We start from the raw sequence: 22,862 nt of genomic DNA on the forward strand, positions 1-22,862 counted from the left end.
CTGGTCGAATATACCTCCTTGCTTTTTCATGTATTCCTAATTTTTTTGAATTTAATGGCGGTCAATGAAAATAAACGGTGGTAGCGCCACTGCCACCACTGTGGGAGTAAGCTGAACTGAACATTTGAGCAAAAATTTTGAAGGATTGTATTAGGAACACAGAATATGCAAAGAGTATTTGGCCGAAAGAACTAAATTTATAAATACTCTATAAAAGTATTCAATTTAAATAAGTAGCATCAATAAATCATTTTATACTGTATAAATATTTTTTTAAATTATTTTAATTTGATAAAAAATAAAATCAATGTATTTCAATAAAAAGTAATGAAATTCAATAAGAAAAAGAAAGACAGATAATTAAAATAATATATTTTGGGTATTAATTTAAATAAGCACATTAAGTGCATAATAATAAATACTAGTATTAAACTTGTAGCAATTTTTTTTTATGTGACCGATATAAATTTACCGATAATTAAATTTAAAAAAAAAAATCTCAACATAAAATCATCGCTCATTTCAAAAAAAGAAAGTAAAAAAATAATAATTAAATAGTATTGTTTAATAATCATAATGCTTAAATATTGATAACCCAATTGTCTTTTTTATAATTTCTAAAAAAAAAATGCGAGTAGTATGATTTTAAAAAAAAGTTATTCATTTTTACTTTTATAGTATAAGCATGAATTTAATTGTTTATATTACTGATAGAAATGATCATTAATCGAATATTTAATACTACAATTATAAATAATTATCAAAACCAATAAAATAATATTATTATATTTGTTTTATTATAATTTAATTATAATAAATTAAACAAAAAAATATATAAGTATATTAGTCATATTTTAGAGACAAGAAAACAATAATTATTTATTTTGTTATTCATACACGAGTGTTTCTACTAAAGGCGAAACAAGAATACTTGGTATTTGACTTCCTACGTCAATTACAATGTCGACTTTTTGATTGAAGATTGCACTGTAAAATAAAAAATAATATTATTAATGGTAGATATTTTTAATGAACAGTTTGTTAGAGGACTTTTTCATTTATATTAATAATAATTAATAAAAATATTTATTAATCATTTGAATAATAAAAGGAAAAGGTTCAAAATTATCGAATAATATTCAATTTACGTTTGCTTAGCAGACTTGGCCGTTTTAATCTTTATATCTCCACTCGAAAGTATCACTCGAAGGATATGAGCGGGTTTGAAGGGCTTTAAAAAATAAATTTCCTTAGTGTCAACAGGGTTAGTCATAGCTTCAATCATAACTGTGTGATAGATAGTGAAGCTGTAAAAAAAAAAAATAATAATATTTGTCATCACAAGTTTATTAGAGATACCTATATAAATAAATAATAAATCTTTAATAAGTCAATTTTTATCCCTTAATGGAACATTAATAATGTGATATTTGAATTATTATTTATAAACAAAAAATTAATTAAAAATTATTGAATAATATTTGACTTACTAATCATCAGAATCTTTTATTTTCATTTTGTATGAAGCTCCTTCAAGTAACACAGTCATTGGAATTTGTAGTTTCATTTTTCCGGACTCATCTGGACCATCAGTTCTAAATAAATAATCAAAACGCATAATGGGTAATTCTTTTTTTTTCTCAATAATAAAAACGTTAATAATAAATATATGATTAAAATAATTTTAAAAAACAAAAAATTGGTTTAAAATAATTGATCAATATACAACTTACATTTTATCTTGACTTTCTTTTGGTGACTCTACAAATTTGTTGGAAAGCAGATTATTTGCAGCTTTGAATTCCCGTCTGTAAGGTAACAATAATATCATTAATGATGTCTATTTTTTATCAAGACAGAGATAGTAATCTTTCTTCACTTAATAGAACATTATTAATAATAATGATAATTGAATAATTTTAATAAACGAAAAATTTAAAATAATGTTCAACTTACTCTTTAGGTTCCAACCCTTTTACTTTTGATATTATTTTAGCATTAGAATATACAAATCTGTCATCAAGTTTTGGTGCAATACGCTTGTAACCACCTTTTACAGGTTTAGGTGATTTTTGGAAAGCTTTAACATGAATTTCGTGTTTCAAAATAAAACTGTAAAATACAAATATTATTAATAATGTATACTTCTCATCAACATTTCATAAGAGATAATAATAATGAATCAAAATTCATGATGTCGATCTTTTTACTAATTAAAAAAATAATAAATATATTCAAAATTGTTGTAAATTCAACTTACGTTTTTCCACTATCGATTAATTTTAATTTTAATTCAGCCCCATGAAGTAATGAATTACAAACACCCACGTTAAATGATCTTTCTATATCACTATTTTTATTGCTTTCAGGTTTAATTGATTTCCCGTTAAATTCAGTGCTGAATGTGGGAGGCCAAATTAAACTGTAAAATAATAATTATAGTACTACTATTAATAAATCATTAATGATCAATAATGATGTATATTTTTTTATTAACAGCTTAATAAAGATATACCTAGATAAATAATCAGTACTTATAACAGGTCAATTTTTTTGCACAGGTGATCAACATCTAGTAATTTCCGACGTTGTTTTTTTTTTCTACATTCTGATATTTTTTATAATTGTTTAATTGAAAATATAAATTTCATGGGACAAAAATTTGACATAATTTTGAGACTTGATGTTAAGCACCTGGCCTTAATAATAAGGAACTGGTTGAAAATTATTGATTAATATTTCCCTTACTTTCTAATATTTTTGTCTGACATCACTTTTACATTTACATTACTATCACTAAGTGATACCTCAAAATCACCAATACTTGATGTTTTTATTCTATCATCATTAAATGTTGGTAAAAGTGTCTTTCCAGCAGCCCGTATGGTTGTCCAAACATTGGTTAATGGTCCTTTAACATTATAAAAATAATAAATAATAAAAATTTAAAAAAATATTTGAATGAAATACAAAATAATACTTTATGATATTTTTTTTTTGTTTCCTATGATTTAGTAATATATGTATACGGATTTTTTAGGAAATAATTGAATAATTAATTAAAGTAATCAGCCATGAATAAAAGATATTGTTTATTACCTGGAGATTGCAATGAATGATTTAAACGATTAGTTGTAACTGTTATAGATCGTAGATATTTTGTTGAATTATTTGTAGCATATTTTGCTGTGCCAACAAGTCGCAATGTATTTCTTAAAATTTCACTCATTTTTTACCAGTTGTTAATACTAATTATTTAAACAATAAATAGATTTTTGTGTGATGAATTGGTAGACTATGTCAAAAAAACACAGTGACTTGTCAACAAGGTTGTTTATGAGAGCACGTGGGAAGGAAAAAAAAAAAATCCTTTCGGGTTGCTGGGCACTGACCATAGACAACGGCAGAGAATAGGCTGGAAGAAATGTGCCTAGACTTGGTTTTGTAATTTAACACTAGATAGCGATACCCTATTTTCAATATATACAAAAGTTTATTTAATTTAATTTTAGTAATTCAATAATTATTTTTATCTAATAATTTATTTAACTAATGATTCAACTACTAAATAATTTTATTTATTATTCTATTAAAATGACAAGCATACACATAGTTTTTTTATTCAGTTTCTCGTTGATAAATCAAACAGCTATTTATTCAAGCAAACTAATCTATCAATTTTTACCAAAGTAAATATATTTAAACAAATTATTACTTGCCAGTAGCTAATAAATATTCCGTATAAATAAATCTCTAAAATAACTAGTGTTAATTATTTTAAAATAATAAATCCAAGAGTTAAATAAGATGCTTATCCAAATGATATGAATGATTTTAAAAAAAGTTATTCATTTTTACTTTTATAGTATAAGCATGAATTTAATTGTTTATATATTACTGGTAGAAATGATCATTAATCGAATATTTAATACTACAATTATAAATAATTATCAAAACCAATAGAATAATATTACAATTGTTTTATTACAATTTAATTATAATTAGATAAAAAATACATACTATTCGTCGTAAATTAATAGACAAGAAAAATAATAACTATTTATTTTTATCTAAATAAGACGATCTGTGTTTATATGAGGGCTAATACGAATACTTGGTATTTCACTATCCAAGTCAATTTCAATGTCAGCACTGTTTTTGATGCATACACTGTAAAATAAAAATTAATATTATTAATGATGATTATTATTTATAAACAGTTTTTTAGAGAACTTTTTCATTGATATTAATGATAATTAATCAATATATTAATTTATCAATTGAATAACAAAAGAAAAAGGTTTAAAATTATTGATTAATATTCAATTTACCGTTGATTACTGGAAGCTGTTGGTTCAAAGATTATATCACCGCTGTAAAGTCTCATTTCAAGTTTACCAATTTTTGATGTTTCATCTTTTTTTTTATTACGAGTTATCAATAATTGTTTAAACAATATATGTATAAATTTTTTCAATAAATTTGATAAACAAAGCGAGAACAACAAAGTAACTTGTCAACACGCCACACTCACCACTGTGTACAGTTTTTATTTTTTAAGCTTTTTAAGTGTTCAGTTTGCTGTAACTATTAGATTCTGATGGGGAATACAGAATGTGTAAAGAGGTATGTAGACTTATGCTCGAATACCTCCTTGCTTTTTCATGTATTCCTAATTTTTTTGAATTTAATGGCGGTCAATGAAAATAAACGGTGGTAGCGCCACTGCCACCACTGTGGGAGTAAGCTGAACTGAACATTTGAGCAAAAATTTTGAAGGATTGTATTAGGAACACAGAATATGCAAAGAGTATTTGGTCAAAAGTACTAAATTTATAAATACTCTTTGCATATTCTGTATTCCTAATACGATCCAGCCAATTTTTATTCAAAATCACAAAACGACTGGCTTATTTGTTGTTGTTGCATCAAAAACTATTTATTATAAATATATAATAATATTTATTAAATATATAATATATTTATTTATTAAATAAAAACTATATTATTTAATGAAAAATAAAATGTCCAAAAAGATTTCAGGAATTAACAACAATAAAATAAATATAATAATGAATTATATTTTTTTTATTAATGTTTTTTTTTGTATTATTCACCTGAATTTGAAATCAATAAAATGGTATAGAACAGGTGATATAGAACTTGCCAAGACCCTAGCAAACAAATGATATACTTTTGTCATTTTTTTAACAACAAAAAAAATGGAGTTATTCAAAGCACTTAGTTTATTTGATCGTCGTAAATATGATGAATGTACTGCAATTTGTACAGATTTACTTAGAAAAAGTCCACTAGATCAGGTAAAATTTTTTTTATACTATTATAATAATATAATTAATGTTAATTAAATATTTAAACAATATATAACTCAAGGCTGTTTGGATATTAAAAATGCGAGCACTTACATTACAACTTTATGTTGATGATATTGAAACTGAAGAAGAAGGAATTGCTGAAAGTCTTTTAGATAATTATATGATTGCATCAATGCCAAGACCTGGTACATCATTAAAAAATCCAGGTACTTCTGTAACTGGACAAGGCTTTCGACCAAAAACTCAATCAGGCAGACCAGTAACTGGAACAACAAGACCAATGACACAATCAGCAACTGCTCAAACAGTTGAACAAGCTCTGAAAACACCCAGGACTGCTATGACTGCAAGACCAATTACAGCTTCATCAGGCAGAGCTGTTAGGTATCAATAAAAAAATTATTATATTCTTTTTTTTTTTTTAATAAAACCTCGAACAATATAAATCAATGATTTTTATTTAATTTAGACTTGGAACTGCATCAATGCTAACAGAACCAGGTGGTCCTTTTATTCAGCTATCACGTTTAAATATTAATAAATACGCAAGCAAGCCTGGATTAGCTAAACCACTATTTGAATATATTTATTATCATGAAAATGACGCAAGAACTGTAAGTCAGGGTTTTATCAAATGGTACAATGTATAATTCTAATTGTTTTTTTGATTAAAAGGCACTGGATTTGGCTGTTCAAGCAACTCAATCATGTAAATTTAAAGATTGGTGGTGGAAAGTACAACTTGGAAAATGTTATTATACACTTGGACTTGTTAGAGATGCTGAGGAACAATTTAAATCAGCTTTGAAAGATTGTAAATCAATCGAAACAGTATTGAGACTTATCAGAGTATACATAAGACTTGATCAACCTTTAGCTGCTCTAGATCTTTGTAAACGTGGACTTGAATATTTTCCAAATGATGTAATAAATAAATTATTATTATATATAATTTTAAATTATATTTAACAAGTAAATTAATTAATTTTCAGGTATGTATTTTAACTGAAATGGCAAGAGTATTTGAAGGATTAAATAGCACAACAATGTCTGTTAAATATTATAAAATGGTTGCACAAGAAGATGCTGCTAATACTGAAGCAATTGCAAGTATTGGAATGCATCATTTTTACAATGATCAGCCAGAACTTGCTTTAAGATATTACAGGTAATTTATTTTTTAATATAATTTATAAACAATAATCGAAATTAATTTTTCTATATTTATAAATAACAGACGACTTCTTCAAATGGGTGTATATAATGTAGAGCTATTAAACAATCTTGGACTATGTTGTTTTTATGCACAACAATATGATCATACAATATCATGTTTTGAGAGAGCACTGAGTCTTGCTAATGATGAAAATATTGCTGAAGTTTGGTATAATATTTCTCATATTGCTATTGTAAGTAATTTTGTTTGACAATTTTCGTTTTTTCTTTAGCTATAAAATAAAATTAAATGATTTTTAAATTTGACTAGTGCTTGGGAGATTTTACAATGGCTGAAGAATGTCTGAGACTTTCAATATCAATTGACAACAGACATGCAAATTCATATAATAATCTTGGTGTTGTTGAAATAAAAAAAGGAAATATAACTGCAGCAAGAACTTATTTTCATGCCTCTGCCAGTATTGCTGCCTATATACATGAGCCACATTTTAATAGTGCACTTTTAGCTTATGAGGTAGAACAATTATTTATTTTTTTTTTTTTGTTTACGTTTTTAATAACTGTTTAGATTAATTAAAATAATTTATATATTTACAGGTTGGTGATTTACAAACAAGCTTCATGGCTATTCAAAAATCTCTATTTGCATATCCAAGTCATTATGACAGTAAAACATTATTTAAAAAATTAGAAAGACACTTTTTTTATTCATAATATTTAATTTATTTTTAACTTTGATAATTTTTTTTTTTTTAATTTATACATAATTTATAATTATTATATACAATTTACATTAATACCAAATAGTAATAATAATAATTAAAAACTTGATATAAATGTACGCAAAACATTTATCTTCTTTTTTTTTTTATTTAAATTGTTTTTATGAATTTTATTACTCGACTAATTAAGTGTGTCTTTATGGCAAATATTTAAAGGTAAAAAAATTAATTGAAACTTTTAGATTATACTTAAAAGAATATTTGTTTTTATCTTGATTTTGTTTTTCTTTTAAATATATAAATTATTTCATTTAAAAAACACTGACATAGAATAAAATACTCCACAAACATTTTTAATTGACAAATGGAATGATACATTAAAAGAAAAAAAAAAAGAATCATATTTTATCTCAGTACAATATTTTCATAATGAAAATTTAAATTATACAACTTATTTTATTTTTCATTTATTGAAAATATATAAGAATTGTTTGTTTGTATTTTTAATTAACAATAGATAATACAATTTCGAAAAAAAAAAAATAAACAAAAAATTTCAACTAATTGGCCTTAAATTCAATAGCCACATTCACTCGTTGATAAAATTAATTTATTATTTTTGTGCTTTTATTAATAAACTAGATCAAGTCATTCAACTTCGAGGCAATATTATTATTATTTATGAAATACTATCACTTATTATGAGATATAATGAGCCACGATATTACGATGTAAAATAAAAATATTGGATACACTGCAAGTGCTTTTCTTTCTGGTGGTTGGCTCTCACCAAGAAATATCATCGATGCTATAAAATTGATAATTTAATCATTATAAACTTGAAGTAATTTAAATTATTATTTTATTTTTAAATGACTCACCATAAGTTGCCCAGGCAAAACCTATTGACGTTACAATAAATCTCAGAATAAATAAAATTGTTCCTTGAGAAAAAAATAATATAATTCGACAAACAATTAGAGCAATTGTTGTTGGAAGTAAACAGTATCCAAGTACACAGACACTTTGAAAGAATGATCTACAAAAAAGATATTATATTTATCAATTAATTTGTTAATTTTATATTTTTTATTTATACTTACATATTGCCACCAAGTAATTTTGAGTTGAGTGTAACAACTATTGATCCAATCCATACAATTACAAAAACTTCAGCAAATTCAGGACCACCATCATTTACATTATTTATTGAGTCATCTCCTTTCAACACCCTGAAATTATTAATCGAAAAAACAATTTTATCAATCTTATATCGTTGTTGTAATTGTTATAAAAAATTAAAAATATATTTTACAATGCCATAAATGTGCAGAGCACAAGTGGGCCCCAAAGATCCCCTGAAAAAAATTAAAAAACATGATGTTAAAATCATGAATAATCATTTAAAAAAATAACTTGTAAAATAATTTTATATAATTAAATAATTGCTTACATTCTTTGAGTATACTTTTAGAGTCTTTAGGATATAAAACATGATAAAATTTATTTCCAACAGCACGAACATCTCTCATCTATCAAAAATGAAAAATAAAAATTATCATGAGATTGTTGTTATTGTCAATAATGACTCAATAGAATGTAAATATTTTTTTTTCCTTACAATTGTGTCTCTGATAGGTTCATCAAGAGTGTTAAAATCAGGTTCACCAAGATTCGCTCTTTGCCTTGCATTTTCAACAGTCATATCACCCTCGACATGTTGGGGATCCATGTCATACGTGGCAGAAAACATCTGCAATATTAATTAACAATAAAATTATGAAAAAAATAAAAATCAACATTGTTTTACAATTGATAAAAGGATATTACATCTAAATTTTCTCCTTGTATTCCTGGCATACCCGATGACATTGGATCCATCTTAAATATTTGTTGATTCTCTCTCAATTAATTATTAGCTAATAACGTTTTATTCTAATATCACCAATTTTTTTTATCCTCTAAAGTCAGTGATGACATAAACATTAACATCTGCCCCCAGGTGTTACACGTTGGCCTGATAATATTTTCGGCTTAAAAAAAATAATTAACATTCAATTAATAATCAATTTACGTACTAACATCTGATGATTAAATAAATATTATTTACAATTATTTAAACAATTGTAATGACTAATGAGAAATCAATTTTCTTTCTGTAAATTGTCAAACCTTTTTTTTTATTTGTTAATCCAATTTATTTTGACAGAAATCAGAATTGTTTATTATATTTTTTTACAGCTAGAGGGAGTTAAATACAAAATGTCTGATTTGGAAAGAAAAAAAAAACAATGAATTATTCGGTGAGTGTTTATTGATAAAAAATATAATTAAATAAATGAATAAAAAGTGTAATTTTTAATACAGCAATTGAGTGAAAGTATTTTGGAATAATATTTAAATTTATTTTTCAGTAAAGTGGGTTTTTTTAATGTGATAAAATGAAATTTACGTCAAATAAATTTGTTTATTTTGTACTCGTGTCATGTTTTGTTGTTATTACGCATGCTCAATCACCGGCAAATGACAACAAATCAGAAACAAGCAATGGCGACAATAAAATAACCGGGAAATTTAATTCTTCATTGAGCATTAATCACTGTATCCTTTGAAAAAGAGAAAAAAAACACAAAATACTTATATATTTTTATAAATTAATATTATTTTCTTTAATGTAATTTAAATAGTTAAAGAAAATTTATTTCGTCTTCGTATAAAACATAAAAAAGCTGTTGATAAATTGAGAACAAATGGAAATTCATATGAGTATAAATATAAAACAATTGAAATATTATTTAAAACAATGATTGAAACATTTAAATCAAATGAAAATATAATAAACAATGTTTTAAAAATAATAAATAATAATGAAACATTTTATTTTACTAGTATTGAAATGAAACAGAGTAAGTAATCATTAAAAGTATTATTAATTAATTATTTTTAATATATTAAATTTTATCTTTCAGATGTTTCAAGTGTTCTGGAAAATATTTCACTTTTTAGTCATATTGCTCTTCAATTACCTGACATGACTCATCGAATATTTCGTGCAAAAAATACCTATACATGGAAAAATAAATTTCACGAAATATTATTATTTGCAAATCAGACTAAATTTCTATTAGATGATAAAACAATAGATTTGATTGATCTTGCTTTTCAAGAATTAAATATAACTCCAAGATTACCAACTTATCATAATCCCTATTCAAGTGAAAATAAAGTCAATGAAAAAGATGATAAAAAATTAAATAAAAAAAAAGATAAAAAGAAAAAATCTGGTCCTCAAATGGCTCGACAAGAATTATAATATTAAAAAATATATATAATTTTTGATAAATAAAAAAATAAAATATATTTAAATTATTATAAATTGTTGATTACATTTATCAAATAATATTGTCAATTTTTTTTTAGCAAAATACTTGAAGCAACCAAGGGGATTATAAAAATACTTTAAATAATTTATGAAGATAAAAAAAAGAAAAAAAAAGAAGATTAGCTTTCAAAGCTGTTTATTTATTATAATTTTTAAATATTCAAGATATATTTTTTATTTCTGAATGGAAGCTTTTTGTGATGGAAGAAAGAAAAAAAAAAATTATTTAAATATTTATTTTAAAATAATATTCAGCATGTCCAACACGACAAGTTTGAGTAAGAGAAATCTGATAAAACTTGTATATGTGAGTTTTGTCGAAGACGAAACAACAAAATGTTAAAAAAAAAATTATTTTTTTAAAATTAGTGAAGGTAACAGCCGGTTTTTTCCATCAGGGAGAGAACCAAAATATGAGAACCAATAATAAATTATTATTATAAATTTATGCAGGAGGATCAAGGGAATGTGACCGAAACACCATGAATATCAGAAAGTATTTATCTTCAAAGGTGCAGCCCAACAACTCTTATCACTTTCAATGGAATATTTTTTATTCTCTTCATTTTCATATTTGAATATCAAGCTTTTTTTTTACTTTCACTATATCAATTACTCATTTTTTTTATTTACTTATTTTATTAATTATCTATATTTGATGTGTCTTTTTTTAAACATTAATTACGCTCGTGTGATCACGACATTGACCTAAATTCTATCAGGGAATTTATCAATTGAATGTCTTGATATTACGAATTTTACTTTCTAAATTTTATGATAATGTCAAAGCATCTTTTTTAATATCATTATGATTTTTTTTTATTAACTTTTAATCATATGATATTTAATTTACTACCTGTGTCTTTTCTTTTTTTATTTGAGTTAAAAATATATATATTTTAATTTACTTAAGAATAAATATAAAATATATTTTTAAATACATAAAATAGCTGCTTTTTTTTAAATATTATTTGAGGATAAATAAATAAATTAAACAGTTACAGCTTATTTTTATCATTAGAATTATCGTCAAACAGGCTTTCCAACGGCCTCAAAATTTCTCCATCTTTCACTTTTTTTTTTTGTCTTCTAATTTTTGTTTAAAATATATTTATTGGATTATAAAATTGAATGATAAATAATTTATAAATTTATCATCAATCATAAATTATGTATTTGATTGAATATAAATTTGAATAATAATTTATTATTCATTGGTGATGGTGATGGTGGTGGGATGCAGTGGAATGATGATGATAACATGAATGTATCAGTGTAAAAATCAACAACTTTTCATAAAACCACCTTCATGATTATTGGCTGGATAGAAAGTGAGGCTTGTATCTTTAGCTTGATTTTAAAATAGTGGTGGAGGTAGTCTGGAAGTTATTTTTTTATTTAGTCTGATGGTTCTTCCAGACACTGGTATCAGCTACCAACTCAAAAGTTTCTCGTCCTTTCTTCAAGCCTCACGAAAAAGCTAACGCGTTCAATTTTTTAATTTAAAAAAGTTTAATAATGTTTATATCAAAATTTTAAGTGGATTAGTGCGAATGATATCGATTTTAAATATTAAATATCTTTATCAACCCAAAGTCCTCTTGGGAGGACAGGTGTTGAAAAATTTTCAAGATTAATCTTGAAAAAATTAAATATATCAATAATTATTTTCAAATATAAATATTTATAATGAATATTTTTAATTCAACATTGATAATTGTCATTTTGGCAATTATTACAGGTAAGATATTGTGAATTTAATTTATCAAATTTAAAAAAATATGCCTTAAAAATTTATTTCATTTATAAAAATAATTGAATAATAATTTATATAATTTTTATGAATGGAAAATTATTAATATTTATCTCAACAGGATAAAACAAATTAAAGCAACCAAGTTGCACGTGATCCCTTCATTTTATAATATATATATATTTTTTTTAAATTTAATAATAATTGAGAAAAGTATTCTAAATGCCACGTAACTGTAATACTTCCTTGAGAAAATTTATTCATAATCGAAATAATAATTAGATAGAAAAACAATTCGACAAAGTAGATTAGAATTTATAATATGTATTACTAATGAAATTAATTTATTCTTTTGGCTGTTGTTATTTTGTTGTGTTAATTTTGAAGGTTTTACAAATTTTGATGACAAATAAATATAGAATAATAACATTGAATTGAGTGCATGTATGGTCAGCATGGCAATGAGCAATGACCAGATACTTTGAATTGAGTCAAAACGTCATTGCCACTTTGTCTTATTGCACCTTCACTTTTTTCCTTTTCCGGCTTGTTCAAGCTCATTATTTATTCTCTATATACCATGTATCAAAATTTTTTTTTATTTTAATTCTGATAATAACTGATCATATTGCAATAATATTATATTTTCACACATTAATTATGATAAATATATGTCAGTTTGTTTCGAATGATGTTTGTGATAATTTAACGTTAAATAAATCTCATGATAATTTCATTACATCCTGCCAGTAACAATCAATGTTATGTTAGAATATAATTATTAATTAGAAAATAATTATATTTTATTCTTTTTGTCATATTTCATGAGAGTTTAACAATTTCAATTACTTTATTTAGTTAAAATTGTTATTTTTTTTTTTGTCTTGTTATTGAAGAAAAAAAATGAATTAATTATATTTTAAAATAACTGTAATAAATGTCGCATATTGATAATTAAATTAAAGAGGTGAAAGACTAGCCCATCTGTTGCTTTTCTTTCAAGGTATAAACTCCAACATTGGAATGCCTAGGAATACAACATTTCTCACTTTCTCGATGACTTTTTTTTTTTTTTTATTTTTTCTTACTGCAAAAAATTTCACTTGCTCATCGTCATTTCACAACATTTCGATACTGTGTTTAATTTTTTTTATTCGTTATTAATTTTGTTTTATGACGAATTTAATTAAATGAGGTCAGTTGATGATTATTTTCAATTAGAAAAATAAATAAATTTTGTAGTAGTTATAAAAGAATCATTAAATATAAATCAAAAAATATTCATAAAAATAAATAAATATATAGGTATTTATTGAAATTTTTTTATTGCAGTTGATGCACAGAAAAAAAAAGATGAAGAAAAAGAAAAATACGAGTGTCCTGAAGGACAAGGTAGTGGAAATTTTGCTGATCCTGCCACGTGTAGAAGATTTTATCAGGTAATAAAATTTATTTTTAATTTAATAAATACATTATTAAAATATATTTTTTTTTAATTTTAGTGTGTCGATGGATTTCCATACTTAAACAGATGTCCAGCTGGTTTATATTTTGATGATATAAGTAAATTATGTACATTTAAAAATGAAGCAAGATGTGGACCCCTTCCAACAAGTAAGAATAAATTAAATGAAAAAAAAAAAAAAATCTATACTATATTTAAATAATTTAAAATACTAAAGATCAATAAATTTTTTTTTTTTGTTTTTTCATCAGCTGATGCACCAATAACAGAGACACCAACTGATTTAGCTGAACGTTGTGATACATCACAATGTGAACTTCCTTATTGTTTCTGTTCACGAGATGGTACATTAATTCCAGGTGGAATAAAACCAAAAGATGTTAGTAAATTAATACATAATCCATCAACAGCAAAATAAAAAATATATCTATATAATTAAAAATAATAATAATTAATTTATCAAAATGTTTTTAGACACCACAAATGATACTGTTGACTTTTGACGGTGCAATAAATCACAATAATTTTGATCATTATCAAAAAATATTTAACAGTGGACGAACAAATCCAAATGGTTGTCCAATAAAAGGAACATTTTTTATATCTCATGAATATTGTAATTATAATATGGTCCAAAGTTTTGCTCATGATGGTCATGAAATAGCAACAGAAACAATTTCGTAAGTTCAATAATAATTTTCAAGTTGTTTTCATTTATAAAAATAAATAAATAATAATAATAATAATTAAATAAATTAGATTACAAAAAGGCTTGGAAGACAAAGGTTACGAAGAATGGGTAGGTGAAATGATTGGAATGCGTGAAATACTACGTAAATTTTCAGATATAAATAAAGATGAAATAACTGGTATGAGAGCACCATATTTAAAACCAGGAAGAAATACACAATATAAAGTTATTGAAGATTTTAAATATATTTATGATAGTAGTATTGGTATATCACCTTTAAAAATACCAATATGGCCATATACACTTGACTATAAAATACCTCATGAATGTAAAGCTGGTACATGTCCAACAAAATCATTTCCTGGTGTTTGGGAATTACCATTAAATGCTCACTATGTTGAAAGTTATGAAGGTGGACATTGTCCATATTTAGATCAATGTGTATTACACAGTCATGATGCTAATGATGTTTTTGAATGGTTGAAAGAAGATTTTAATCGTTATTATGATCAAAATCGTGCACCATATATGATGCCATTTCATACAAATTGGTTCCAAATTAAAGAACTTAAAGATGGACTTGATAAATTCCTTGACTGGGCTATCACTAAGTATAAATTCAATATTTAATTATTAAAATAACTTAAAGTTAACTAATGCATTAATCTTTTTCATTGTTTTTTGTTTAAAGGCCTGATGTTTATATGGTTACTGCAACAGAAGCATTAACATGGATGACTAATCCAACACCATTAAGTGGTCTAAGTAATTTCGATGGATGGTCATGTAAAAGAGAAGAAAATCGTCCAGGTCCATCATGTAATTATCCCAATAAATGTGCACTTAATTTTAGACCAGCAGAAGCAAATTTTACCTCTACAAGGTAATTTCAATTTTTTCTTATTTAAATTTCTTTTTAATATTCAATTATTCATTTAAATTAATTGATAATTTTTGAATTTAGATACATGGAGACATGCACTGAATGTCCAAATAGGTACCCATGGCTTGGTGATGCCAAAGGATCTGGACAGTATAACGACAATTATACACCCGAGCAGAAAAAATAGATAAATCAAGAAAAAAAAATAAATATAAAAATAATAATAATAATTAAAAATTGTAATAAAATAGGATTTTTCATTTTGAATTTTTAACTATATTTATACTATTAATTATTCTAATATAACTGAAATTATTTTTTATTATTATTATTTTTTTTTTGTCAGTTTCTTTTTTTTTTTTTTTAGTATTTAGGATTTTGTTCATAGTAATTTTGAATAAAACAATTAAGTGATAATAAATAAACAAATAAAAAATAATAATTATGGATGTTTTGTGATAAAATAATAAATCCTACCTATTGTGGTTTTTTTTTTTTGTTGAAATTAGTTGATTATTAAACATAATTCTTATACAGAATTTTTCTTCTATTCATTTTATGATTAATGTACATAACAGTATAAATATTATGTTTGTTTTTTTCTTTTCTAAACAAAAAAAAGTGATAATAATATTTAATATTTGATCTAAGACGATTGTTAACGAATTGGAACCCATTCAAGGAAAACATCATTATACGTTTCTCGCTCTAAAACAGATTGTAAAATAAAAAAAGGATTAATTTAAATTTAACAATATTGTTTATGTTTTAATTATGTGTTTGACATTTAATTTAGCTTACTTGGTGGTGGAAAATCTTCTGGATGACGAGTTATATAGTCACGTAAAATTGCATCTCTTTTAGCAAGAACATAATTTTCACGTCTTTGTAAAAGTTCTCCAACTCCAATTCCACCTGCCCCCATTAATACATGCAAGTGAATACCTGAAAAATTAATATTTATATTTTATTTCTTTACTGGAGAAAAACAAATGAATAAATGACTGTTTTATATATTTAAGAATCAAATGAGATTCGATTTTAAAGACTAATATTTTTCATTGCATAATAACAGAAAAAATGAGGTTAGAATCAAAACATAATTTCATTCATTTTAATGAATAAAAAACTCTGTAATTATTAAAATTTAAATAACTAAAATTATGATGTTAATATTTTTTTTTAAATAATTGTTATACATTGTTGACAATGCTTGTTGTTTATTGTTTATTTTTTAATACAAATATGGAAGAATAATTTTGAGTGATTCTTACCTGCCCATATCGGCCTTCTGTATATCAAATTTGCAACAATTGGAGCACATAATCCTATTGCACCAAAAAGTGCATGGGAAGAGTATTTAGCAACAATATTTTCTTTATAAGAACCTTCACGTTCAAGAAGTTTTAATGCCCATGAAATATCATGCTCTTGTTCAGTCATTGTTGCAAAGGTTCAAGTCGAACCTCAATACTCTTTAGAAAAAAAATAAATAACACATTGTAACACATTCTCATTAATAAATACAAGTAGACGTCACAACCACAGTTGTTGTTAATAAATTAAAATATTATACTTGCCTTAAAACCAAGGAAATAAGGATGAACACAATAATTGTTAGTTATAAATATGTAAATACATATACACATACATCAGTTGTTAAAAAATAGAATATGTTTTAACATTAATAACTTAATAGCAAAAGGAAATAAGGATGAAAGTCCTTCAATAATTGAAATTTTTATTAGTTGATAAATTTTTTTTTTTGTATAATCATATATTTTTGATGATAAAAATTGATTTATTTTTTTTTATGTTTATTTTATCTTTCTATCTAGGTGTTCTCTCTCTCTCTTTCTCAAGTTGGTCACGTCAGGTTGGGTGTCTTATTCAAAAAATTATTACATTAATTATCTATGAAATATATATATTTATTATTTAGATATCATTTTTATGGATAAAAAAAAATTCAAATAAAACAACAATTTAATTTAATGTTTACTTGTTTAATTATTATACTTTTCAATGAGATCAAAAAAGTGATCAATATTGATATCAGCACTGATAACAATTTTACAATTATAATGACGCATTTTTTCGATGTAAAAATTATAACAACATTTCGAAATAATCTTATTAATTATAAATAATATTTATCTGTAAATTTACTAGTATTATTAAATTTTTAACAGTCATTTTTAATATAAATAAATTTAGTTTTTAGGTATCACAAGAAAAGATGTACACATATTAATTTTTCTAAACAAGGCAATAATTCCTATCATCATTATAAATATTTTTTTTATTCCATGGTAAATTTATAACATAATCTATTCATTCAACAAAAAATATTCAAAAGTACGTAATAATATTTTTTATTCAAATTAATATAACACCTGCATGAAAAAGTCGACTTTACGAGACTTTGTGAATTAAATGCACAAGATGGCGCTTTAAAATAAGTCATTTTTCTCTTTTTTTAATACGGAAAAATAATTTTATGTGCATGTGTGTGGGCATAAAGATTAAAGAGTGTTTGTTATTTTGCATTTGTTTGACAATATAAAAAAAGTGTAAAGAACATAAATAAAATAATTATTAACAAATATATATATAAAGGATAAAACAATAAACAATGGATTCCGATGAACAATCAATAGATGAATTTGAAGATAGTGATTCAAATCCAAGTACACCACTTGAATTATGTGATGCAATAAATTCATTAGACCCAAATTATTGCACATTACCAGAAAAATCAAAGGAAATGTATGAAGCAAGCTATTCACGTTTTATAAGTTGGTGTGAATCAAACAATGCAAAATCATTTTCAAAAAAAGTATTACTTGCATATTTTATTGATTCATCAAAAAAATATCAACCATCAACTTTATACAGTGAATATTCAAAATTAAAAACAACAATAAAAGCTAAACATGATGTTGATATTAGTGATTACAAAGAATTAAAACATCTTTTACGAATACAATCTGTTGGTTTTGTTTCTAAAAAAGGAAAAGTATTAAGTGAAAATGAAATTAAACGTTTTTTAAATGAAGCACCAGATGATGTTTATTTAGCAGCAAAGGTAATAATTATTTATTTTAATTGAAACCAATTTATGTTATTTTAATGATTATTTATCATTTTAGGTAGTTACAATTTTTCGTTCATTTGGTGAATGTAAAAGAGATGAATTAAAAAATATAACTGTTGATGATATTAAAAGATATTACAATGATGATGATAAAGAAAAAAAATATCCAATGATACGTGTTTATATACAAAGTTCAAATCCTTGTAAAAATAGAAATTTTACAATTGAAGGCGAATATTATAAATATTATGAAAAATATCGTTTAATAAGATGTGCAGCACCACGTGGTGCTAGTAGAGAATTTTTTTTAAGTTACAAAGATGGTAAATGTACAAGACAACCAATTGGTGTAAATAAATTTGGACGTATGCCAAAAGAAATTGCCATATTTTTGGGTTTAGATAATCCAGATGAATATACTGGTCATAGTAAATCATCCGCAAGATTAAGTACTGAAGCTGGCCTTGTTTCATTATCACCATCAAGATTAAATGATGCTGCTGGTGCTGATACAACACCGAGTGGTACTCAACAAAATAATACATCAAATTCAGCAGGTGTTAAAAGAAAATTATGTAATCAAATAACTCAATCAATTAATATTAAACGCCCGTCAATTGATACAATTGAAAATAATGATACAAGTAACAAACCAAAGCCACCAGATGATAAACCAGCATCATCAACAAAAACTTATTTTTTTCCTGGTTCACAAAATTCAGATACACCTGTTGATATAACTTCACCAAACGGTTCATTCATATTACGTATAAGTAATTGTACAAATTGTACTTTTAATTTTATTGAAAAAAAGGGAAATTAAATTTTTAATGTTTTAAAATCCTATATAGAACAAAATTTAATGTAAGTTAAATATTTTTAATTTAATTATGGAAACAATAAATTTTTATATTAAAAAAAATCATTAACAAATTGATTTATTTTTGTTTTTCTTTTTAAGTAAATTAATAATGGAAGTTTCTTTTTTTTATTTTTTTTTTGGTCTTGATGGATGACTTTGTCATGCAGGTATCGCTTGATTTAATTATCATACTAATCAGACCATTAACAAATGATTTATTAATCAAATAATAATTACCAAATTTCAATAGGTAAAACAATTTGAAAATTTTTTCATCACCTACCTTTAATTTTTAAGTGTTTTTTTTTTTTTTTTTGGTATTATCAGTCTAGGAGGATCTCTAATCATTTATTGAATATTGCTTTGTAAGCCTCCACACAAATGCAGCAGATCTGGATATAATTTATAGTAAAAAAATATTTTTATATATAAAAAATAAATAAAAAATTAAATTATTTACCTTAAATGATTGTTTTGTAGTCGATTTGCATGATACCAAAGTATCAAAGCCATAATTATTGACCAAGTTCTTAATGGACAAAAAACAGTTGCAACAGTTCCATAAGCAAGCCAAAAAAAATATGCCATACTTGTTTGCATTGATATTAACAAAAAAAATGCTAAATTTCTCCATAGCAAAAGAAACATTGTTGGTTGTTTTTGAGGTGGTTTTTCCATCCATTGAAATCTTAAATAAATAAATAATTAAATTAATTTTTTTGTTAATTTATAAATTAAATATAATGCTAGATCATACCGTCTGTCAACAATGTAAGCAAGAATAAAATTAAGTGGCATATGAAATGTAAACAATTGAACAAATCCATATGCATAAGTAAATGATCCAGGAAGATAAGAATCGCCTATATATATTCCCCAGGCAAAAACCCAACCAAATTGATTCTCAATAACTTCACCAGCTGCCCATGGTCCTAGATAATAAAAAATATAAATTCAATTTAAATTTAAATCATTAGATAAATATAAAAATAAAATACTCATACCTATAACTAGATAAAGTGGATAAATAACCATTGGATAAAAGATCCAATCAATTGTTGAAAGTATCCAAAATTTTCTCAACAATATTTGAAGACATTTTATTGGTAAATGAGGACGTTTTATGCGTTTTGTTAAACAAAATTTATGATAAATTCTTAGAAAACACAGAGGAAGTACGTTGATCATCAGCATAACTCCAAATGAAACAGCAAACTATTTTACAATTAAAAAAAATTAATTATTATGTTTAATTTAAATAAATAATATTTGTTGTATAAAATTCTTACAATAGAGCTAGCATCAGACATAAGAATAAATCTTGGAAATATTCTAAATGACAATCTTGTTCCATCCAATGAAAATGGTTGAACTGTTTCTTTGATTCTATCATAATCATCAATGACTTTGGCATAAATATGATGAATACCTTTACGATACAATGATGTATTCCATTTAGCAACATACAGAGGACCATCAATGTGATTACAATCAACCCAGCTATTTTCATTTATTTTAATGCTTACTTTTTTGATGCTTATTGTTGAATATGCAAGAACTCTAAAGAGATCAATTAATTAGTTGATTGATTATTAAATATATAAATTATATTTATATGTACCTGATGTGAGTAGAATCAATGATTGATTGAATATTTTCTCTACTTGGCATAGCATACAATGCATGTTTTGGATTTGTAATAAGAACAACTGGCCATGTTCCATACTTGACGTCAATAAATGAAAATTGACCATGATCAATTACACCAAGGCGAAACCTAATTTGCAATTTTATATTATTTTATTTATATTAATTAGAAAATATAATAATTATTATGAAAAATCTTACATTCTGTTGTCTTTCCAATCAGCTAATTCAAGTTCAAGATATCCACCTCGTTGGAGTGTATACATTTCTGGTGATAAACCACCAAGAGTGTGATAGTGTCCACATAAATAAGCCATTGCTTTATCATGTCTCGCTTCAAAAAATAACAAGTATTATCATCAAAATAATTGAGTCATTATTTTTGTTAAATTACCTATTATTTCACGAATGCCATTTTTATATTTTGATAAAATTGCAGAAGTTGGATAATGACCAAACCAAACGGTGTAATCAGTATCAAGTTTTTTTGATTCATCAACAAGTTTTTTTATTTTATCAATCTCGTTATTTGTCAGTATACCAACCTGTATTTAATAATAAAATAATTATAAATTCAAGTTATATAATTAATATGTTATACAAAAAAATAATTTAAAGATAAAATTAAACAAACAAAGTTAAAAGGCCGACGAGGACCAGGTTCCAAGCAAGCATCAACAGCAATAAATGAATATTTTTCATTTCCAGCTTGAATATGATGTGCATAAGAACGTGAATATTTTGGTCCTTGAACTGAATAATTTAGATAATAATTATCTGGTGATTTAATATGCATCACGTTGAAATTATCTAATTAAAAATTTAAATAATAAAAATTAATTTATGTAATGAAATTTAGTAAATATAATAAGAAATAAATAAGTACCATGATTTCCTCTGACATCTAGCCAAACTGTTTTTTTTGTTACACCAGATTCATCAAGAATTCGTTTGTAATGTTTCCATTCATTTAAATATTGTTTTGATCCCATTGCATCTTTTGTTTTTGCATCAGTTAAATCACCACTTGCCAGTACAACATGAGGATTGAAAGCATCAACAGTTATATCACAAAATTCTTTCATTTGTGTTATCCTTGATGGATCAGTAAATATACTTATATGAATATCTGATATCTGGAATTTAATTTTCACAATATTAATGAATGCTTTTTTAACAATATATGTAAAAATAAACTGACCTGTAGAAACCACATTAAATGATCTTTAGAATCACCAATATCATATTTTTTTAATTGTTTACGTGGTAAATTATTGCCAGGATCATCATCAGGCACATCACGATCAGCATCAGTGGCAATTAAATTAGCAACATTTGCAACAAATATTGACAGAAATAAAATTGCTATTAGGAAGAAAATAGCAGACATTGTTACCCTCATTTTCTTTTTTTTTTTTTTTTTTTATAAATAAAGAAAAAAAGTCTATTTATTTGATATAAAATATAATTGTATTAAACTCTTTTGATGGATTGTGTCACTTTGAATAAAATATTAAATTCATTATTTACTCAGCTGTATTGTTTATTTAAATAATAATTATGACAGTGGAAGATGAAAACTGGAAGATATTTTTCCACCACTTACTCCAAAAAAACTTCAACATTTCGTTGTTTTAATTTTTAATATTATTGTTAAACTCATTGTTAATTTATTGATTAATTTTACGTTATTTCAAGTTTAAAAAAAAAATAAATATTGATGATTTTTTTCCGGACAGGAGTTGTGTGTAGGAGGGTGGAGAGATTGATGATCAGCTGATTGTTAAATTGATAAATAAGGCCAAGTTTTCATGATACACTTTTACTCTTTATTTTTTTTTATTT

At 24.4% G+C, this 22,862-nt stretch overlaps 8 protein-coding genes across 10 annotated transcripts; 4 read left to right on the forward strand and 4 right to left on the reverse strand.

Annotated features, from left to right (window-relative positions):
- Positions 1-887: 887 nt before the first annotated feature.
- Positions 888-3,229, reverse strand: LOC122847888. Its single transcript, XM_044145747.1, has 8 exons — positions 3,100-3,229; positions 2,749-2,911; positions 2,261-2,422; positions 1,957-2,112; positions 1,734-1,808; positions 1,491-1,595; positions 1,149-1,307; positions 888-987 (listed from the first exon to the last, which is right to left on the reverse strand). The coding sequence occupies exons 1-8, from the start codon at positions 3,227-3,229 to the stop codon at positions 888-890; spliced, it is 1,050 nt and encodes a 349-aa protein (XP_044001682.1).
- A 1,667-nt stretch (positions 3,230-4,896) lies between these two features.
- On the forward strand, positions 4,897-7,356 carry LOC122847326 (tetratricopeptide repeat protein 8). Its single transcript, XM_044144894.1, has 8 exons — positions 4,897-5,321; positions 5,395-5,720; positions 5,806-5,950; positions 6,012-6,260; positions 6,329-6,504; positions 6,574-6,745; positions 6,823-7,029; positions 7,113-7,356. The coding sequence occupies exons 1-8, from the start codon at positions 5,223-5,225 to the stop codon at positions 7,227-7,229; spliced, it is 1,491 nt and encodes a 496-aa protein (XP_044000829.1). The 5' UTR covers positions 4,897-5,222; the 3' UTR covers positions 7,230-7,356.
- LOC122847335 (protein YIPF6) lies at positions 7,214-9,506 on the reverse strand. 2 transcript variants are annotated; one of them, XM_044144905.1, is made up of 8 exons: positions 9,410-9,506; positions 9,068-9,270; positions 8,859-8,990; positions 8,691-8,769; positions 8,553-8,595; positions 8,341-8,469; positions 8,119-8,276; positions 7,214-8,045 (listed from the first exon to the last, which is right to left on the reverse strand). In XM_044144905.1, the coding sequence occupies exons 2-8, from the start codon at positions 9,116-9,118 to the stop codon at positions 7,930-7,932; spliced, it is 708 nt and encodes a 235-aa protein (XP_044000840.1). In that variant the 5' UTR covers positions 9,119-9,270; positions 9,410-9,506; the 3' UTR covers positions 7,214-7,929. The 2 variants fall into 2 exon arrangements, with proteins under 2 accessions (XP_044000840.1, XP_044000839.1); XM_044144904.1 differs by having other exon boundaries at positions 9,348-9,432.
- Positions 9,488-10,550, forward strand: LOC122847334. Of its 2 annotated transcripts, none has more exons than XM_044144903.1 (4): positions 9,488-9,540; positions 9,605-9,838; positions 9,925-10,143; positions 10,207-10,550. In XM_044144903.1, the coding sequence occupies exons 2-4, from the start codon at positions 9,679-9,681 to the stop codon at positions 10,548-10,550; spliced, it is 723 nt and encodes a 240-aa protein (XP_044000838.1). In that variant the 5' UTR covers positions 9,488-9,540; positions 9,605-9,678. The 2 variants fall into 2 exon arrangements, with proteins under 2 accessions (XP_044000838.1, XP_044000836.1); XM_044144901.1 differs by having other exon boundaries at positions 9,520-9,540; positions 9,652-9,838.
- Positions 10,551-12,004: 1,454 nt separating this feature from the next.
- Positions 12,005-15,654, forward strand: LOC122847327 (chitin deacetylase 1). The gene is made up of 8 exons (XM_044144895.1): positions 12,005-12,360; positions 13,705-13,811; positions 13,875-13,986; positions 14,089-14,216; positions 14,312-14,517; positions 14,597-15,139; positions 15,220-15,411; positions 15,493-15,654. Exons 1-8 carry the CDS (start codon positions 12,309-12,311, stop codon positions 15,596-15,598), a joined length of 1,446 nt encoding a protein of 481 aa, XP_044000830.1. The 5' UTR covers positions 12,005-12,308; the 3' UTR covers positions 15,599-15,654.
- A 283-nt stretch (positions 15,655-15,937) lies between these two features.
- LOC122847336 (NADH dehydrogenase [ubiquinone] 1 subunit C2) lies at positions 15,938-17,185 on the reverse strand. The gene is made up of 5 exons (XM_044144906.1): positions 17,131-17,185; positions 16,992-17,017; positions 16,686-16,886; positions 16,213-16,356; positions 15,938-16,119 (listed from the first exon to the last, which is right to left on the reverse strand). Exons 3-5 carry the CDS (start codon positions 16,852-16,854, stop codon positions 16,070-16,072), a joined length of 363 nt encoding a protein of 120 aa, XP_044000841.1. The 5' UTR covers positions 16,855-16,886; positions 16,992-17,017; positions 17,131-17,185; the 3' UTR covers positions 15,938-16,069.
- A 413-nt stretch (positions 17,186-17,598) lies between these two features.
- LOC122847329 lies at positions 17,599-19,406 on the forward strand. The gene is made up of 2 exons (XM_044144897.1): positions 17,599-18,499; positions 18,564-19,406. Exons 1-2 carry the CDS (start codon positions 18,047-18,049, stop codon positions 19,329-19,331), a joined length of 1,221 nt encoding a protein of 406 aa, XP_044000832.1. The 5' UTR covers positions 17,599-18,046; the 3' UTR covers positions 19,332-19,406.
- Positions 19,407-19,626: 220 nt separating this feature from the next.
- Positions 19,627-22,794, reverse strand: LOC122861237 (transmembrane protein 62-like). Its single transcript, XM_044165487.1, has 11 exons — positions 22,219-22,794; positions 21,904-22,153; positions 21,652-21,827; positions 21,412-21,562; positions 21,219-21,351; positions 20,992-21,147; positions 20,660-20,930; positions 20,375-20,585; positions 20,128-20,302; positions 19,831-20,058; positions 19,627-19,762 (listed from the first exon to the last, which is right to left on the reverse strand). Exons 1-11 carry the CDS (start codon positions 22,417-22,419, stop codon positions 19,711-19,713), a joined length of 2,004 nt encoding a protein of 667 aa, XP_044021422.1. The 5' UTR covers positions 22,420-22,794; the 3' UTR covers positions 19,627-19,710.
- Between the last annotated feature and the right edge of the window lie 68 nt (positions 22,795-22,862).

Source organism: Aphidius gifuensis, linkage group LG1 (genome assembly GCF_014905175.1).
Source record: "Aphidius gifuensis isolate YNYX2018 linkage group LG1, ASM1490517v1, whole genome shotgun sequence".
Taxonomy (NCBI): domain Eukaryota; kingdom Metazoa; phylum Arthropoda; class Insecta; order Hymenoptera; family Braconidae; genus Aphidius; species Aphidius gifuensis.

Excerpts from the sequence above, each read along its gene's own strand:
- LOC122847888 (XM_044145747.1), bottom strand. The coding sequence starts at position 3,229 with ATGAGTGAAATTTTAAGAAATACATTGCGACTTGTTGGCACAGCAAAA. Across the intron at positions 2,423-2,748 it reads TCAGACAAAAATATTAGAAA|TTTAATTTGGCCTCCCACAT; the intron begins GTAAGGGAAATA and ends ATTATTTTACAG. Across the intron at positions 2,113-2,260 it reads TTAATCGATAGTGGAAAAAC|TTTTATTTTGAAACACGAAA; the intron begins GTAAGTTGAATT and ends TGTATTTTACAG.
- LOC122847326 (XM_044144894.1), top strand. The coding sequence starts at position 5,223 with ATGGAGTTATTCAAAGCACTTAGTTTATTTGATCGTCGTAAATATGAT. Across the intron at positions 6,261-6,328 it reads TTGAATATTTTCCAAATGAT|GTATGTATTTTAACTGAAAT; the intron begins GTAATAAATAAA and ends ATTAATTTTCAG. Across the intron at positions 6,505-6,573 it reads CTTGCTTTAAGATATTACAG|ACGACTTCTTCAAATGGGTG; the intron begins GTAATTTATTTT and ends TATAAATAACAG.
- LOC122847335 (XM_044144905.1), bottom strand. The coding sequence starts at position 9,118 with ATGGATCCAATGTCATCGGGTATGCCAGGAATACAAGGAGAAAATTTA. Across the intron at positions 8,277-8,340 it reads AAATTACTTGGTGGCAATAT|ATCATTCTTTCAAAGTGTCT; the intron begins GTAAGTATAAAT and ends TCTTTTTTGTAG. Across the intron at positions 8,046-8,118 it reads TTTTGCCTGGGCAACTTATG|CATCGATGATATTTCTTGGT; the intron begins GTGAGTCATTTA and ends TCAATTTTATAG.
- LOC122847334 (XM_044144903.1), top strand. The coding sequence starts at position 9,679 with ATGAAATTTACGTCAAATAAATTTGTTTATTTTGTACTCGTGTCATGT. Across the intron at positions 9,839-9,924 it reads TTCATTGAGCATTAATCACT|TTAAAGAAAATTTATTTCGT; the intron begins GTATCCTTTGAA and ends TAATTTAAATAG. Across the intron at positions 10,144-10,206 it reads TAGTATTGAAATGAAACAGA|ATGTTTCAAGTGTTCTGGAA; the intron begins GTAAGTAATCAT and ends TTTATCTTTCAG.
- LOC122847327 (XM_044144895.1), top strand. The coding sequence starts at position 12,309 with ATGAATATTTTTAATTCAACATTGATAATTGTCATTTTGGCAATTATT. Across the intron at positions 13,812-13,874 it reads CGTGTAGAAGATTTTATCAG|TGTGTCGATGGATTTCCATA; the intron begins GTAATAAAATTT and ends TTTTAATTTTAG. Across the intron at positions 13,987-14,088 it reads ATGTGGACCCCTTCCAACAA|CTGATGCACCAATAACAGAG; the intron begins GTAAGAATAAAT and ends TTTTTTCATCAG.
- LOC122847336 (XM_044144906.1), bottom strand. The coding sequence starts at position 16,854 with ATGACTGAACAAGAGCATGATATTTCATGGGCATTAAAACTTCTTGAA. Across the intron at positions 16,357-16,685 it reads CAGAAGGCCGATATGGGCAG|GTATTCACTTGCATGTATTA; the intron begins GTAAGAATCACT and ends TTAATTTTTCAG. Across the intron at positions 16,120-16,212 it reads AGAAGATTTTCCACCACCAA|AGCGAGAAACGTATAATGAT; the intron begins GTAAGCTAAATT and ends AATCTGTTTTAG.
- LOC122847329 (XM_044144897.1), top strand. The coding sequence starts at position 18,047 with ATGGATTCCGATGAACAATCAATAGATGAATTTGAAGATAGTGATTCA. Across the intron at positions 18,500-18,563 it reads ATGTTTATTTAGCAGCAAAG|GTAGTTACAATTTTTCGTTC; the intron begins GTAATAATTATT and ends TTATCATTTTAG.
- LOC122861237 (XM_044165487.1), bottom strand. The coding sequence starts at position 22,419 with ATGAGGGTAACAATGTCTGCTATTTTCTTCCTAATAGCAATTTTATTT. Across the intron at positions 20,931-20,991 it reads ATTGATTCTACTCACATCAG|AGTTCTTGCATATTCAACAA; the intron begins GTACATATAAAT and ends TGATCTCTTTAG. Across the intron at positions 20,059-20,127 it reads GCTTACATTGTTGACAGACG|ATTTCAATGGATGGAAAAAC; the intron begins GTATGATCTAGC and ends TATTTATTTAAG.